This window comes from Stegodyphus dumicola, chromosome 3, assembly GCF_044657685.1.
Source record: "Stegodyphus dumicola isolate Sdum_Otavi_A_Nest chromosome 3, ASM4465768v1".
NCBI lineage: Eukaryota > Metazoa > Arthropoda > Arachnida > Araneae > Eresidae > Stegodyphus > Stegodyphus dumicola.
This window is the reverse complement of record NC_140770.1, coordinates 91,845,828-91,865,242: the sequence shown is the minus strand read 5'-3', so window position 1 is coordinate 91,865,242 and position 19,415 is coordinate 91,845,828. Positions and strand designations below refer to the sequence as shown.

Below are 19,415 nucleotides of genomic sequence, written 5' to 3'. Positions count from 1 at the left end.
AAAATGGTATATCATTAAATTCTCTTTTAGGGGTAGGTCCGAAATTACAAAGAGATATTTTTGAGATTTTGATTAATTTTCGATTTCCTAAAATTGTTTTCACAGCCGATGTGGAGAAGATGTATCGTCAGGTGATGGTAGCCCCTGAAGATCAGAATTATCAATTCATACTTTGGCGATACAATTCCAGTGATAAAATGCGCACGTACAAGTTGAAAACAGTTACTTATGGTCTTTCCTCTGCTTCATTTTTAGCAACTCGATGTCTGAAGCAGATAGCTTTAGAGTCTAAAGAGGAATCAGATGTATCTCGTATATTGCAAGAGGATATGTATATGGACGACTTATTGTCGGGTGCAAATACAGTTGATGATGCAGTATTTGTATGCAAGAAAATATCTTCAATTTTACATGCACGTGGTTTTGATTTGAGGAAGTGGAATTCAAATTCTGTCGAATTCTTAACTGAATTTAAGGAACATTGTTCATTGAATTCTGATTTTGAGATATCTCCTAATTCGAGTTCGAAAGTCTTAGGACTTTTTTGGAATTCAACTACTGATACCTTCAGTTTTAAAGCTACACTGCACATCAACGCACCTATAACAAAAAGACGCATATTAGCAGAATCTGCTCGCATTTTCGATCCTTTAGGTCTCTTATCTCCTTGCACTATATTGATTAAAATATTCTATCAAAAACTATGGTTAGTTAAAGGCGACTGGGATTCAGTTGTTCCCCAGCATATTTCAGATGATTGGTTTAAATTTCAAGAGACATTCAGTCAAATCAATAATTGTGAAATTCCGAGATGTGTCATACTTACAACGGACAGTGTTATCCAACTACATGGATTTTCTGATGTATCTTCGCAGGCTTATGCAGCAGCCATTTACTGTCGCCAAAGGTGCAATGGTACGGTTAAGGTTAATCTTTTGGTATCAAAGACTAAAGTCGCGCCTATAAAGCAAATATCCATTCCTCGATTAGAACTCTGTGCTGCGTATTTGTTGACCAGATTAATGCGATCTCTATTGAACATTTTAAAGAAGTTTGATTTTGAAATCTTTGCGTGGACGGATTCCAAGGTAGTTCTGTCTTGGCTATCAGCTCATCCACGTAAGTGGAAAACTTTTGTGGCAAACAGAAGATCTCAAATCATAGAAGTGATACCTATTAAACATTGGAATCATGTTCCCTCTAAACAGAATCCTGCAGACATTGCTTCTCGTGGTATTGAACCTCAACTCCTACCAAATTGTACTTTGTGGTGGAATGGTCCACCATGGTTGCGTCAGGAAGAGGAAAAATGGCCTGAATATGAATTAAAATCTGAAGATGATACTGAAGTAAAGGCCGAACAAAGATCTGATCCTATTTTTATTTCTCATATACGTGAATCGAATGATTTATTAGCTAATTTGTTCGAGCATTATTCTTCGCGTTGTAAAATTGTTCGTATTCTGGCTTACTGCCAAAGATTTATTACTAATTGCAAGAAGCATCATGTTACTCAGAACATTTCACGTAGTGGCATTAACTCCAGCTGCCTTATGCCGCTAACATTTCTAGAGATTCGAGTAGCAGAAAATTTCATTACTCGTTGGATTCAGAATCATCATTTCAAAGATGATTTACAATGTATTAAAGAAGAGAAACCTTTACCCAAGAAGAGCCAACTACGTTCTTTGTATCCATTCGTAGATAAAGATGGTCTCTTACGGGTGGGAGGACGTCTTCGAAATTCATCTTTAGCATTTAACATCAAACATCCTGTCATACTTCCTTCTCGACATAAATTTAGCGAATTACTAGTGAAAGAACTTCATATTACTTACCTTCATGCTGGTCCTTCTTTATTGTCACACATCATCAGACAATCTTACTGGATAATTGGAGGAAAGAAACTGATACGCAGTTGTGTCAACCATTGCTTAATATGTCATCGATTTAAAGCTGCTTCAAATCCGCAATTGATGGGTGACTTACCTGAACATCGTGTGACTTTAGAACGACCTTTTTACGTATCTGGTGTGGATTACGCTGGTCCTATTACCATGAAATTTAATAAGGGTCGTGGCTCTAAAACAACGAAAGGCTATATAGCTCTGTTTCTTTGCTTGTCAACTAAAGCTGTGCATATAGAAGCAGTCAGTGACCTGACGGCAGACTCGTTTATCGCTGCACTTAGACGTTTCATTTCACGTCGCGGTGCACCACGGCACATTTACAGTGACAACGGCACCAATTTTGTGGGAGCATGCCGAAAACTACAAAAACTAAATCAGATTTGGTCTTCCTTGTATGCAACGGAATCGGTTTCCCGAGAACTAACTAAGTCATCTATTGAATGGCATTTTATACCGCCTGCTTCGCCCCACTTCGGAGGAATATGGGAAGCCGGCATTTGCTCAGCGAAATTTCATCTGAGAAGAGTATTGAGACTCTTTTAACCTACGAAGAGTTGTCAACACTACTTACCCAGATAGAGGCTATTTTGAAATCACGTCCACTTACTTACGTGAACGATACTGATATTGACTGTATTAATGTTTTAACCCCTTCTCATTTCATTACAGGTGATACTTTAACTTCCTTTCCAGAGAGCCATCAGACTTTACGCACAAGGAGTTCTAGGTGGGAACTTGTACAGAATCTACGTCTGGGATTCTGGAAGCGATGGAAAAAGGAATACTTGACTTCGCTTCAGCAGAGATCCAAGTGGCAGTACAACAGACCCAATCTAAAAATCGACACGGTGGTTCTTATCATCGAAGATGGATCTCCACCGCTAGCTTGGCCTATTGGACGGATTATCGATGTCCATCCGGGCAAGGACGGCTTAGCTCGCGTAGCCACTGTCAAAACTAAAACTGGTGTTTTCAAAAGAGGAATTAATAAACTTTCACCGTTACCTGTGTATCAGGACTAAACCTGATAGGGTGGGAGTATGTTCACTGCCACGCCTATCGAATTAATTTCTACCTTTTCGTTGCCCTGCGTTGGCAACATGCTTTTGAGATTTGTCGTTCGTAGGATTCGGTCGCTAAAAGCGTAGCTGGTCTGTAACGGTTGTAATTATTATTTTATGCTTATCTGTACTCCTGAATTATTACTAAATGTTTACGTGTGAATGTTATATTATTAAATGTATTCAGTTTGGTTGAAATAGACCGAGAGTGACTGAATTTATTAAGTATAATCAAAGTCGAAACTGCGTCATCCATGTCGGCGCCATTCTAATACGAGGTGGTAAACAGGATGGTATGTAACGTAAAAGTGTAATGTTCTGGATCTTCGTTTTCTTCGCATATGCACAGACCTGAGATTAAGATAATAATATGCGTAATAATAATAATAATAATAACATGCCGGAAAATCAGCATGACTTGTAGTGTTTATCAGGGCATTTGTTCATAATCTTGCTCCTTCTGTTTTGTTGTTGAAGCGGACTCTTGTTCTGCCCAGTTTTGTTTTACTAAATCTTAAATGTTCGCTTTTAAATATGATTTAGACTAGGGTTTATAAAGTGAATGCGCATTATTATTTCACGCCGCTTCTTTTCAAGGTGATCTGCCGTTTCATTTCCCTTGTTTTCAACATGGCTTTCATCAATCATATATTAATACTTCTACTGCTGCTCGCTGTTGTAGGTCTTTTCTGCATTTTATTGTGTATGTAACCAATCAACCACCATTGTAGGCCAGAATTATCTGTAAAACAATTAACGCCCTTGTATGGCAATGTAACCCACTTTTGAACTTAAGATCTAAATTAACTCTCGAGGCGGCCTCTTGCAGCTCCAGGGAGTTGTTGCCACTAGATAGTGGAAGGCATGGGACGCATGCCTGCTTACCTCTGGTAGTCATCAGGCGGCCCAGGCCTCTGTAAGTATTTTTTGCATATCTCTGTAAGTATTTTTTGCATATTGGGGACTTATGTTGAATGTTGTTGTTTACCTTGTATTCTATGTTCAATGTTGATAAAAGGGAGCCTGCTTTAAGTATGAATAATTCAATTTGTTTTTGTTGTTTAAAAGGTATTTTCTCCCTTCGTTTTACATGCCTTTGTGGTGTAACGGTAGAACACTCGGAGCGTATTCGAGAGGTCCAGGTTGTTGTCCGGTGAGGGCACTGCACATTTTTCACATCCCTACTTCAAAATAACCTAATGACTACAATTTTACAGTTTGCTCTGCTGTACTTAATTTTTCTTGGAATGCAATTTTTCCTGCGGGTATATGGAACTTTATCTCTATGGCCTCATTTGGAGACTTGTACAACACAAAGACGATTCCCATAGCACCGTCATACTTAAATCTATCAGTGTATGCTTGTGAAAAAGGATTTGGTACAAATGAGGCTTAAAATTTTAGATGCAAATTCGTAGCCGGAGGAAGTTCATATTTATATGCCGGAAATTCTAAGTTTGCTTCAATAAAGACATAATTTTCCAGACCTATGTTCTTCTGTAATTGATAGTAATTGATCGCTGGATGCCTTGAGATTTTTCTTTTTTTCTTTTAGTTATTGCTATTCTCCATATCACCGCTCCGTATATTATAGTTTTTTCTATTGTTGTTTTTTTTTAGGATTTTAGTTTATTTAGTTTATGAATGTGGAAGTTCAATTCCTAATTAAATCCTTGCATTTTTCTGAAATTGTTTGCTATTTGGTAAGTTTTGGTTTAACCTTTCTAGGTGTTCAATGAAATTAAGTGTTTTGTCAGCTGCTATGCCCAGATATTTAATGCTTTTCACAATCTTGATTTTTTTCGCCTCTAGTTCAGATCTGGAGAGAGAAATAATTGATTGAGAAGGTTCATGAAAAATGATTGAGCGGGATTTCTATTCGGTGATTCAATTTTGCTGTTTGCAAAGGTCATTGAAAATGTTTATTATTTGACTGACATTTTGTTTTAAAACTTCTTTGGTACACTCATTGATTACCAATGAAGCGTCATCGGCAAATGCTATTTGTTTTGATGGCGCAATTCAATTATGTTCCATTATTAGTTAAACACTATATTTCACATGACTGCACATAGGCAGGATCCTTGTGGGCAACCTCTTTGAGGGATCTTTATAATTTCACTGTCTTACACTAGCGTAATGTTTTTCTTGTTTTCAAAGTAGTTTTACAAGAGAGACTGTAAATGTTCTTAGGGAAACTTATTTCGCTTAGGGCTTGCATAACTGCTTGTTACCAAAGGAATATTGCTTTTGTAGATTTATACAAATAAGTGCGGAAGGAAGATTGTTGGCTTTATTATTTTGTATTGTGCTTAATGCTTAATCTGTTGCGTGAACTGCATATTTATTGAGAGTAAATCCAAACTGGCGTTTGAATTAATGCAGTTCTGCTCCCTGAAATGATGTCTGAGGCTCTTTGAAATAAATGATGTCTTTTGCAAGAGATGGAGATCTATAGGACGACATGACCACGAACCCTTTGGATCTGTTTTTTTTTCCTTCGAATAAAATAATTTGTCTTATTTTGAATGAATCTGGAAATACATGTATTTATACTGATGTACACTGCGCAGAAAAAAAAAAAAAAAAAGGATGGTGCGCGGGAGGAAAAAAAAATGGGATCTCCTATTTTACTGGATCGATTGACAAAATTCAAATTGCATTTTTATGTCTCGAAAGTATAGCACTATTCTAACATAGGTATTTTGACACAAAATGGGTCATTTTCTGAAATAGCATACCGATGTTTTCCCATATTTCGATTCTACGACTCAAATTATGCCTAGATATTAAATTTTGTAAAACTTGGTGCAGATTTTACGGAGAAATTCAAAAATTTATAAGGCGCTTCTTTTTCAGTTTGAGCCAAGAATAGTTCATTTGGCAAACTTATTGATATATGGCAACCTATTTTCCCTTTCCTTTTCAGAGAGAAAAAAAGGTCACAACTTTCTTTCAAATAATGTTCTTTGTATAATATTTTTATGTTATTATTTTATATATATTTTTTTCTTTTTCGAGTTTCATTTTAATTGTTTAAGTTGCATGGTTTTTTTCAAATAACTGTTTTAAAAATATCTATTTACTCATCGAACTGCATAGTGTAAATAAAAGGTGCATCGTTTATTATTATTATTTTTTTTTTCGGATAGTTTTTAGTCCAAAGGGCTTTGTCCCTGAAGGACCATTGTTTTCGTTTTGCGATTTTGCGTGCATGGTTTCAAATAACTGTTTTAAAAATATCTATTTACTCATCGAACTGCGTAGTGTAAATAAAAGGTGCATCGTTTATTATTTTTTTTTCGGATAGTTTTTAGTCCAAAGGGCTTTGTCCCTGAAGGACCATTGTTTTCGTTTTGCGATTTTGCGTTGAATCACTATAAATGTCCGTTTCACTTTTCAAACTGTTGCCACCAAACGTTAGAGTCTTGCATTACATTTGAAGAAATTAAATAATGAAAAATCTGCATAAAAGTTTGTCTATTTCTCGCATTGTGATAAAACAATGGTACATAGAGCCATCAAATTTTGAATGACGTAATCCTTCTACGAATATGGGCATGTGGAAGACCAAATTTGAAATTTGGAATTTGTTTTATTACCGATTTTATATTTTGTAAAACTTTAACGAATTTTTGAGTAACAAACTCAACGATTTAAAAGCGGGCAATGGCAATAGTTAAAGTAAAGTAGCAGACGTAAACACGCGAAGGTAAAAATTTACTCTTATAAATATTTTTTAAAAAAAGAGGAAAAAAGAAAGAATTTTTTAAAAAGATAAAAATTTGAATAATGTCATCTACAATTTAAAAAAATAGCTTTTCATGTAGTATTAATAAATATTTATTACGCATCATTGAGGGAAAATTCCATATAATTAATTCTCCGTAAAAATTTATTTGAAATGTAAGGTTAAAATTAGCTGTGGCAATTCAATGTAACAAAATCTATAAACAACATTTGGCGTTATTATCGCGCAAATAAAGATGCCAAATTTCAAACCTCGCAAATATGTAAATTCATGTATATCTTAGAAAATCTTGAATAAAAGTGTCTAATTTTTTGCAGGTATATTTAGAAATACACCTACTTTAAGATGATGGTAAAAATTTCATAGGTTATAATTCAAAATTTTTTCGAAAAATTTATAAAAATTATTTAAAAATAAATTATAAAAAATGGGTAAATTTTATTTGGAATGAACATAAATTTCGAAATGTGAAAGGAAGAATTAAAAAAGTTTAATAAAAAATGAGATATTAATAAATATATACCAAATTCAATTATTACTGAGGATCTAAAATTTTGAGAGCTAATTTTTTAAAAACTTCTATTGCGATTTTTACAAAACTTGGTAGACTAGCATAATATGAGTCATAAAATCGAAATATGGAAAAACATAGCATGTCATTTCAGAAAAAGTTCGATTTTGTGTCACAATATCTATGATAGAATGATGCTATATATAAATCTAATATATATCTCAAGTCGCACTTTCGAGACATGAAAAACGCAATTTGAATTTCGTCAATCGGCCCAGTAGAACAAGAGATATAGAATCCCCCCCGCAGATCTACAAGATTTTAGACATCTTTTCGATCCTGGTTATGGAAAAATTGAATAATAATGTTGTGCCATTAGGTCCTAGAGCTTTCTTTTTGAAAAGCATTTGATTATTCTAAAGTTTTCTTGCAAGATAAATTCGGGATCATTCACTGATTAGGAAAGTCTGTCAGTGTTTCTAATGATATTTTGTTCTTCGTTATCTTAAGACTGGTCGTCGCTTAAGAAATACTGCTTTCATTATTTTTTATAGGGCAGTTAAACTTGTGTTCACATCGTTATTAACTTTTTGTTGTATGATTCTCGGGAGGCCGATTTGTGTCGGTTTAAAGACGTTTTTCGTGCAGATTTTGTATATCATTCCAAATAGGGCTTTACATTGACAGCAGATTTGTCGCCAGGATTTTATTTTCAATTCTATTATTATTCTTTTATATATGGATTCTTTGTTCCGAGTTTCATCATTAATAATTCTTAATTTTCTGTAGCATTAAATGTGTGTAACTTTCTTGATATCGTACGAGCTTTTCGAATTAGTGACCATTTGTTTTAGTCCACTGCCTCCTAACAGGAAAGCCTTAGAAATCTTCCGTTACATTTCCTTTTCTATTTCATTATATAAATGTTTGCAAGGAAACCCATTCTGAATGAGATCACCTTGTGGTCCAAAATTGAGTTGTCTTCAAGCACTTTCCAGTCTGTGATTGTATCCCTGAAATGGTCAGAAGAAACCGTTAGATCCGGCCATTAGATGGGTACTTAGAAATATCATTAAGGAAGTTCTAAGGAAGTCTAGAACTGGGGTTCTTTCTACGTTTGGAGAGGCGTACAAATATGTGATCATGATCTTCCTTTTTGTTGCTCAGCATTATAATTTCTCCGCTTGTTGACACTAGGGATGTGTAAATAATTTGTTCATTATGAATATTTCAGTTTTTGTTGATTTCTTTTCTTTACATTCCATTTAACACAGTATAGTACTTGAATTAGTCCGAGGTAGAAGCAATTTCTATACAAAAATGCCCTAAATTAGCGGCGACAGTTTTTGCTCTCTGAAAATGTATTTGAAGAATGCTGAATAGTTCGGAGAAAGTCTCTGTATTATAGTTCTCTGTTGGTTTATTATGGAGAGGATTAGATGTGTTCACTATTGTACACATTTCACTTTTAGACTGCTCATTGCTGATGCGTTCATTGAAAAACAATAATTTGAAGTGAAAAAAATTTAAGAAAACTATATTTTTGTTTGAATATTCGGGGACATTTCGTAAAATAAAATACATTTAACGTTCAAACTTTTAAATGACAATATATAAATATATATATCCAAATACTAAAGATTATGAGCAACTGACTTACATATGCAAACTCAGATCAGTGATTTGGAATCGGGTGGTTTCACATTTCCGTCAATTTCTCAAATCAAAACGCTAGTCTTAGCTGTCTCTTTCCCTATGGCAAATGAAGAAAGATGATTCACATTACATGTCTTATTACCTTGCACCTTATTTCAGCGCTGCTCAAAAATTAACTTACATTACATGAAATTATTTTATTTTCCAATGTTCTACTTCATAAAATATCAGCTAACAGTATTTGATTTATATATTAAATCTTTAATGTGAATTATTCCTTCCATTTGGCACACATTCATTTTACATGAAAACTAATTGAAATTCTATAATAGAACCGCAAAATCTATAATTCTATAATAGAACTGGTTCTTTCTTAAATTATATTCAGTATTCAATAAAAAGAAAGAAATCTACTTTTCCCCAGAAGGAATTTGAAATATGTTTATTGATTCAAACGGCTTATGTTTCACGTTTAGGAATAAATTTAAAAGTCAAAGTAAGCAAACAAGAGAAAATTTTGACTTTTCCTTCTCTTCGCTAAGTCTTGGATACCAAATATATTTTTCGGTTTTCAGAATCTTCCATTTATTTATTTATTTATTTATTGAAGCATTTATGTTTAATATGCGTTATTTGTCTTACTTTGTTTTTTTGTCTATGGAGACTATCCATAGAATTTTAACAACAAAAATTCAAAAAACACGGAAACGAGAAACTAATATGAGAAGATAAAATCGGCATATGAATATAATCTTAGTAACTGAAATTTCTTCCAAAACTGATAAACGTTTCACACCGTCACATATTTTCTTCAATACTGAATTTTATTTAATTTATCTTTTAAGCAAAGAGTTTTTGTTTCTTAAATAAATGGCAAGAAAAATGCTTCATATGAATAAGAAATGACAATAACTATTACATAATATTTTTACGTTTTTAAATGATTTTATATGCAAATTTTAGTTTTTAAACTATTATTTGGAACTTGGCGAACTATGAAAAATATTTAATATGCTTTTCCTACAATGGCAATAAAAAAGTAAATTCTTTAAATATCAAATAACTGTGGATGTTATTACTCTAGAAATAATAACAATTATATTGTTAGGAAATGCCCAGCCGTAGTAAGATAGTTTTCCCGCAAAACGGTTTAAGGTTGCCAGAAAATGGCAACGAAAGGCAGGGTTACCTGTTTTGGTGCGAAATCGCCCATTTGGCGACACAATTGGCGATATGCCATAGATGGAGCTAGAGCCTTCTGGAACGAATTCTTAGCGGTTTGTCCCAAAATGTTCTCGAAGGCAGCTCAAAAATCTAGCTGCCTGTACGCGTTGTAGCAGTTTATCGTGAAGAGTATCTTGAGACTGTTGAGTTTCGAGAGCGAGTCGGAAGCTGTATTTCGTGTTCTGCTGTGAAGCTCTCTTCACCTTATGGCCTGATAGCTTGGAGGCTGTGTTGCTGATTGTTTTAACGCATTTATCGTAGTTTTTCGACCACTATAAACGAGTCTTTGGAGCTCTCCTGTGTAATACTGGCTAATAAATTGTGTTTTGATTCTTCATCAAGTGTTGTCGTCAATCACTCCAAATCCATGAACCGGTAGAACGCAACAATATTACATATAAAATGCTTATTTTAATTTGTTTTGCCTCTTTTCGAGGGAAAAAAATCATTCGAGTACTGCACTTCAAAGTGTTTGTAAAATCTTCGCGAAACTAAGTTCAAATTCTAATCGTCAAGCTCTTGCATAATTGTTCTGTATAATTTTAACTACACGCCTAGCTAATTTGAAGCTTTCATCTTAGTCAAGCGTGTAGTTTTTGGACGCATTATCGGGACAATAATGCATTCATGTTTATCTCGGAGTAGCAAAGTTTGTTTTAAAAAATAAATGCGTTGTTTCACTTTTCATTCACGTCTTTTTCCATCGTAAAATATGTGTTATTATTCTTTCGCATTTAATCTGTCTGGAACTGATAATCAAACAAATCTATTTAAAAGCATAATAGGTACGGTTTTTAAAAATATTATTTAAAATAATAATTTAAAAATATTTTTAATCTGATTCATTTTAATAAAAAGGCATTTAATTCATGATATATCTAATTAAAAACATGAAATATTTCTAGAGAATTACATTGCATATTTTTTTCACTTTTCAAATATACAGAAGATGCATTATTTTCCTATATTAGTCCAAATATACGTATATTCCTCTAATGCACTACAAAATGTTTCATATTCCATCCGCGCCATTTTATTGACACTCTCTGCTAATAAATCATATTAAACGTTAAAAAAGCCGCTTTGGGATTAAGTTAAAAATCTCAAACCTTTCAGAATTTTTTCAGTACTTTTTTTTAATTACCAGTTTCTGCACTTTATCGATGCATGACTCATCTGTAAATTATCTATATTTTTTAAAAAACACCCGAAACATTTTTACCTGAATTGAATTACCATGAGTTACTTGCAATATTAATCTAACAAAAAACCATTTTTAAATTGAAATATTCTTCCTCCAATTTCGCCTTTTCTAACATCTTTTTAATAAAAAATGTAATACATTCAGTCACTACCGGTTTTTTATTAATCACGGATCAATTACTCAAACGTTAACTGAGTCCACACTGTCCCTTAATGCGAATTGTTCTTGCCCTTGCCCCTGGTTCTGCACTGTTGTCTATTAAAACTGCAACACCAGGAAGGAATGACCTGACAAACGTCAAAATCACATGAAAGTATGAAGAAGTTGGGATATGCAAACGATTAGTATTTCAGCGCATTTAGAAGACGCAAGAGGGAGAAATGACATAAGAACTGCATTGTGTGGTCGATTTCTCATTCGGAAAGAGCTTTGTAAGGTTAGAGTTTGTTGAGAACAACGTGTTATGCCTCGAATAATAAAAGAAATGTTTTCCAGCAAGTTTCGAAATTCTATAGAGGCAGGATCAAGAGTGTAGGTTATCGTTCTGTGATATCGCCGGTCGCACTGGTCGACATCTAACCACTGTCATTCTAATATGGAATCAATGGATTGCTGAGGGTCATACTGAACGGCATGCAGGATCTCAACACCCTTCCACGACTAATGCCCGAAAGGGCAAACATATTGTGCGGTTAGCTTTGCAAACCCGCACGACTACATCGCGGACCATTAGTCATAAAATGGGCATGTTTACATCACGCTCAAATTCAACTCGTAAGGTTCGTCGACGTTTGTAGCAGCTTGGACCATCTGCACGGTGACCATTATTTCAACTTTCTTTGACAATGCAACATAGAGAGAGACGGCGACTATGGTGCGCTAAACGACAAAGCTGGATACAGGAGTGGCACAATGTCGACTTTTTAAACGAGTCTCGGTTCTACGTGCAGTATTTTGAGGGCCGTATACGTGTATAGAGTGTCGAGGAGACCGCACGTCACCTGCTTGCATTCGATATCGGCATAGGGGGCCCTGCGCCTGGTGTGATGGTTTGGGCAGACACTGGGTACACGGCACGCACGTCTCTAATTCGAATGGACGGTAATTTGAACGCAGATGCGTACATTTCTGACATCTTACTTCCAGTGGTTATGGCCTATCTCCGATGCTCTCAAGCGCCATGTTCCAACAAGGTAATGCAAGACCACATGTTACACGTCGTGTCCTGACCTTCCTCGATACACAGGGTATTCGATTGATGCCCTGACCTGCACGGTGTTCAGATCTGTCACCTATTATAAACATATGGTCATAGGCTGCTGAGAGACTGACCCGTCACTTCTCTCCGGCTAATACGGTTGATGAAGTGTGGCATAGATTTAAAGCAGCATGGAATGAGTTGCCCATTTCTGTCATCCCAGCCCAGTTTGACTCCATACCTAATGGTGTAAGGGCCGTTTTAGCTGCTAGGGGTGGCAGCTGTTTCTACTAATTTCGCACTCCTATAAACCTCCAAAATGCTTACAAATTTAATTTTGTCTTCATGCCGTAGTGTGTTACGTGCAATAAATATCTTTTTTATATTTGCTTTCCTTCATAGTGTGGCAACTTTAATGGCCAGCAGTGTATCATTTGGAACCAGTTAGAATTAATTTTTATAAATTAAAATAACCCACCGAAAAGCGGTTATTGGAGGATTTAAAGCAACAAGAATCAGTGTAATATTCATAAATTTTCAGGACTAGTTTCAAAGGTTCAAATCTAGGCTCTTCCTCGTCAGCTGCAGAAGTGCTAAAAAAATAAGCTTGATTGGAGATAATCAAATAGGCTTATTTTTAGCACTTCTGCTTATGCTTCAAAACGTAGTTTTAATAAATAATTTTTGTTTCCAAAAATATATTTCATTTAATTACTTACATAGCAAAATTTGTGAAGGCTATCTCGTTTAAGAAGTGGATATCTTTGTGGAGTATTTCACTTTGAAGGTTCTATATTTAAACCTTCGAAACTAGTCCTGAAAATGTATGAATATTACACTAATTATTGGTGCTTTATCTCCTTCAGTAAAAAAACTGATTAAATCCGGCAGTAACAGCGCGAGATTGGAAAGAGTTCTTGGTATTTTCCCACTCAAGTAACATCCAACACTTTCTGTCAGCTTGATAACGAAAAGCAAATGAATGAGTACAATAACCTGAAGTTTAGTACTGCATTTAATTATAAAAATTAATTATATTCACTTGATGTTATTGCATTATAGCAATTGTAATATTAAGTGGTGACCATTAGAATTTCTTTTCTAGTTTCCCACCGCTGGTAGAATAGCTGTGAAGCACTGATACTTCACATGACGTTCACTCATTTATGGCTCAACAGATCATCTGCAGATATTTCTCAGACTCTTTTAAATAACTCCAAATACAAATCCGAATAATTTTTTCCCACACAAAGGCATCAATAGTTTTGGTGCAAAGAGACATCGCTTTGCTTGAGTGGTTAAAGGAAAGAAACATTATTATTTCGCACTGGATTTGCTTCTTACAAGCTGAATGGATAAATAATTCTGAGCTTTCAGCATTTTATTCACATGTGATGCAAACATAAGCCAATTTTCCTTAGAAAATACTCCAAAGATATCTACTCCTTAAATAAGATAGCTTTCCCAAATTTCGCTGTATAAATAATTAACTGCAACGTGGTTTTAGAGACAAATATCATTATTAAAACTGAGTTTTTTGAAGCAATACCGTGAATGGAGAAGTGGAGAAAACATTCAAGTTCATCTTAAAATTATTACTGCTTCGCTTCCAGAATTTAGAAACAAGATTATTCAATTAAAGTAAAGTTTTTAATTACTTTGAATTTATGTTACTATGTATTATTTTAATAAATGACGATTTTTCATGATGTCGCTGCATGAAGAACTGTAATATTAACCTTAATAGTTTAGTTAGCTCAAATGCCTCGAATATGTTCCCTTTAAATCTATGCTTTGTTCTTAAACTTCTGGTTAAAAGTTTAAATATTTACATTTCCTAGGAATTCTCTGAAAGAACGTTTAGAAATTTCCCAAATTTTTATACAATAAAGAAAAAACAAGAAATTTAATCAATCAATTCCAAAGTGTTTTCTTGCTCCTGATTATAATCCAGCATCGATAATTTTATGATCATAATCAATTTATATTAATGTTCTTAAGTATAAATATAGAAATAATAAAAATACATAACACGTAAAAATATGCTTCCCTATTTCTCGAAATTTTGCAATCCAAATTAAAGACAGTCACATCTTTTCGCTGCTGAAAAAAATACTATCATAAGAAAAAAGTTTGTAATGAATTTATTACAAACTATAGCTTATGATCTTTTTTTCTTTTGCTGAATATGGAGAACAAAAGATTTTCTTCTTTTTCATTATTGTTATTCTAGGAGCTAAGGAAAAAGTGTATGGATTTCGCCACGTCCCTCTTGGACCACACTCGGAGCTCTTACGAACTTGAAGTGCTCTTGAATTATGACCCGTCCGGACCTGCCTTCGAGCAAGGAGACAGAATGCTTCTGAGTAGGCTTAAACTGGCCATAAAGCACAAACAGAAGAAGGTACTCAGTATTAAAATTATCTACCGAAAGTCCGTATTTTCAAATTCAATTAGGACTTAAATTCCTCTATGTAGAAATAACTATATTCTTAATCTAATATTTCATAAATTATAAATTTAACATATTACTGATGGAAAATAAAATGTTCAGTGTGTACGTATATGTTTGACCCTTTTTAACTTTAAAATAAGAATAGCATGTAGATATCTGATTGCTACTGAATGCTTTCGTTTCACAATTTACATCAAATATTTTTAGAAAATAATTTGTTTTAAATACTGTTTTATTCTATTATCCTAGACAACTATAAACATAAGCCAATTTTCCTTAGACAACGTTTTCTAGGAAAAAAACCTAAATTAAATTTTTTAATTTTATTTTATCCTTGGGTTACTTACCTAAAAGTAGAGATCATCCAAACGAAAATAAAATCAATTTAAAACGATTTTATGATATTTAGGTATTAGAAAATTATGCATTCTACTTAAAATTATTTTTTATATTTGTTCTGAATGGTTATCCGACTTCAGTTGAATTGCAGATAGGTATTTTTCACATGGCAAATGCACAGAAAATGCAAGATTATGAATTAAAAAAATGGCAAATGCACAGAAAATACAAGATTATGAATTACGAAAATGCAAGATTAGGCTTAGTTAATTTGATATTGTTTAGAATACGTTCGCAAATAATCGCAATCTGTTTGACAGTAATTTTTTAGCCTATTCTTCCCGAAGTGTACAACACGACTCTTTATAAATTTATCACATTGTAGGGATTATTTTAATTTTCTAATAGTTAATTTTAGATTTTAAACCCTTTCCTATAAATTCTTGTTTTTTCCCTACAACTGCCTGCCAGGAAGATATTTCAGTATCGCATTTTATGTAAATGAAGTAGAACCATTACTTAATAGGATGCTCCGTCACTTCCATAGAAGAGCTGAGCGGTTCCTCAGTAGAGCGTGTTCTGCCTTCGGGTCACGTCGTTGCTGTAGGTCTATCATACTACGTATGGACATAGTCTTACGTTTCTGGTAGATTATCAGAAGAAAAATGTTTCGCCGGTGAGGTTTAATTACGGACCAACTTGGTTAGTTATCTTTACATAGCTTCTTCTAAAGTTTAACTTGTTAGAATTAGATTAGTTTCTTATTTTCTAACTTAAGTTAAAGCCCAAGTGGAGGCTTTCCTGTAAGCCTGATAAGGACCACTTGTTAGTGTTGTTGAGGGAATAAAGGGGTTTTTAACCCTTCTTTGAACTTATATTTTATAGCTGTAAGAAAGACCAGCGAATAGTCGCTAGACACTTCCCTAAAGTTTTAGTAACCAAAGAAAAAAATTAACTAGAATTTTATAACTTGTGAAAATCACTTTTCTCTCCATAATTTAATTGTTTTGTATAGTACGCATTTCTCCCCTTAAACAATAGATTTTAGTTCATTTTAAACGCAACAAACTTCATTAGAACTATTATTCTTATTTCATTTCTTCATTAACTTGAGAAAGGATTCCCCAACCCCTTTAACCACTTGCGCTATGATTAAACTTCACGGTTACGGTGCCGTGTGCTACAATATAACAAGCGGTAAAGTGTCTCATTTACGCTGCTTCGCGTCTGCGAGTGCAATCCAGAGCTGTAACTCGAGAAATAAACTGTTTGAAATTAATCATTTCTTGACTTATTTAATAACCTCGGACGTATGGTAATATATTTCACAGAGAAAACATTTTTAATTAACAACGAACTTATTTAGCATTCTAAACATTACAAAAAGAATAACATTCCGTGAGTTATCAAGCTCAAAGCAATATATAAAAAACATAACTGTTGCCACAAAAAATCTACATTATAATGCCACAAAAAATCTACATTATTAAATTGTTGTGTATGTAATTACAATTGTTAATAATGTAATTACAATCGATTAATTTACAATCTACATTATTAAATTATTGTGTATTGTGTGTGTAACTGAGTTCGTGCACGTTCTTAAACATAAACAATTTCGTTGTTAGGCGACGTGTGCGCCACGTTATTTTCATTTTTGCGATAAATGCCAATCGAATGATGTTCATGTCGCTCGCGGTTTGAGACAAAAACGTCTCGATGTGCGTGGCACGTCTTTTTAACGCAAGTGGTTAAACTGTATTCAGCACCTTTCCTCAAGACCTTACAACATTTTTCCTTATTGGACGAGAAACATTCTTCTATAAAATTTTAAAGTACGCAATAAAGCAATCTAAAATGACTTGAAATAAACTGCTTTTATTTCAAGCAATCTGACATAGGCTCCTTTTTTCCAGGAACAAAAATAATGATCAGACATAGAATAACATTTCCTGCTTTCTCTTCTTCTCCTCAATGTTACCAGCGCCACTCGTTTGAGAGGTATTCCTAAGAATTCAACAATGAACTAGTTCAATATTCTGAAATTTCGCGTCACAGATTACGACATCAGTGCGATATCTTCTGGTTTCACTAACGGAATGCGTTGTTATGCTTTATGCAAATATATGAAAATTTTGTCAATTCGAATACAGTTGCGGCAAAAAGAAGCATTGTTGTATAATATAAAAACGCATGTGCAGAAATCTGTCCTCCGCAATTTAGGCTGTTAAACGGCTAGTTGTAGCAATTATCAGATATTGTAAAGGAGAAGAATAAATGGTTAGATGTATTAAAAGTATTCAGAGTTTCATTGATTTGTTCCTTTGAAGAAGAAATCTAAAAAAAACGTCAAAAAATGAAAACTTTTAAACTGTTACATATATTTATTGAATAAGGATTGCTTTACAGAATTCAGCCAGCCGAAATACAAATTTAAACTAGAAAAAATTGAGCATGAATGATACACATTTCAGTACAATTTACTATCAATACGCATTTCATTTCTTAAGCGTTATGCACAAATTAAAAGCATACGAATAATATTATCTCATAGCATAATGATAGCTGTATACCACGAAACATTGTAAGGAATTATGGTATTCTCCCCGAAAGTGCTTTCATTCAAAGATTGGTTAATATGCCTAGCTAGCAACTCGAAGGTCTGTGTTTCGAATTCCATCGAGGGCATAGTAGCATTCTGATGTTTTGAATCCAAAAATTCTAAATTTCTACTGTGGCGTCTGAACGAAAAGATAGTGAACACTAATTCGACACAACTTTACACTAAAACATTGCTTTTAAAATTGTATGATTTCCCATTGTTGAAATGTGACAAGGAATGTGCATATGTTAGAGAGTCTTAAATAACACAAAACAAGGATTCTTTACCTATAACCTAAAATTTTAAATGCATGTATGTACGAATTGTAAATAATAATGTTTTATTTTTATAATTAGATTTTACTATTATATTTTATTACTTTCCTTTAATCACAATCTTAATGAAATTATTACATGTAGATCTAGTATAATTTATAAAGGTGTTTATTCACAGAGCAACTAAACTCTCAATTTATAAAAGTATTTTCCAAAGCTTCACTTTCATACAAATCTTATTTATAAATTCTTTAAAAATACACAGTTCTCGTATTTCATTTCTTTCAGTTCTGTGCCCATCCAAACGTCCAACAACTCTTGGCGTCGATCTGGTACGAGGGTCTTCCCGGATTCCGACGCAAGAATATTCTGCTTCAGTGCTTCGAGATCTGCCGGATTGGTCTCTTGTTTCCCATCTACGCTGTATCTTACATAATGGCTCCCTATTCCTCTGTGGGGCGAACTCTCAGGAAGCCTTTTATAAAATTCATATGTCATTCTGCATCTTATGTAACTTTCCTCTGTAAGTATAGTGTGAAAATATTTCATATGAATTAAGCTAAATTCATTATTTGAGGGACTTTATTTTGCATTACTCTTAGGCTTTTACCTCCAGCATTTGATATTTTCTACCTTAACGAACAATATAAAAACCAATACTCTTTCTGGTGTCATAATTCAAAATTATTAAAGAAACCATGCACCAAAAGTATTTTTTTTCGTCTATCCATGCTATAAAACGGAAATAAGTCATATGTCTCTGTTCAAGAAGTTTGCGGAAAAGTCATTTCAATAGGATTAGTAATAACTGAATTCAGCTGTTAAGGATATGTCCTTGTATGGCCGCAGGTCACGAGAATCGAGATTCTGGTTTGTTTTAGGTACGATATTTTGAATGCCACCCAGTGTCTTAGCACTGGCTTTGGAATCGGCCCAGTATACATCTTCATGTGAAAAATGACCATTTTATTAAATCTTAAATAATACAAAAAAAAAACAAAGAAAAATAGAGAAAATTCATAAATGAGAAGGCATGTAATTTTAGGCATTCATTCCAATCAATAGTTGCAATTCACAAAATTCTACCAATGTGAACTGGTGATGATAGTCAGAAATAAACCAAACAGCTGTCAAAAAAGAAATGTACAAACTGTGGACATGGTTGAGAAACCCTAGTCTGCTGGCATATGCATCGTCTTTACGTTGCAGGATGAAGCGTGAGCACGTAG

At 33.8% G+C, this 19,415-nt stretch overlaps 1 protein-coding gene across 1 annotated transcript in view; it reads left to right on the top strand.

Annotated features, from left to right (window-relative positions):
* Positions 1-19,415, top strand: part of LOC118196742 (transient receptor potential-gamma protein-like) — a 712,826-nt gene that overhangs the window by 561,254 nt on the left and 132,157 nt on the right. Inside the window, exons 6-7 of the mRNA XM_085813073.1 lie at positions 14,749-14,919; positions 18,475-18,709. Coding sequence (XP_085669199.1) covers positions 14,749-14,919; positions 18,475-18,709 — 406 coding nt within the window. The remainder of the gene's footprint in view (positions 1-14,748; positions 14,920-18,474; positions 18,710-19,415) is intronic.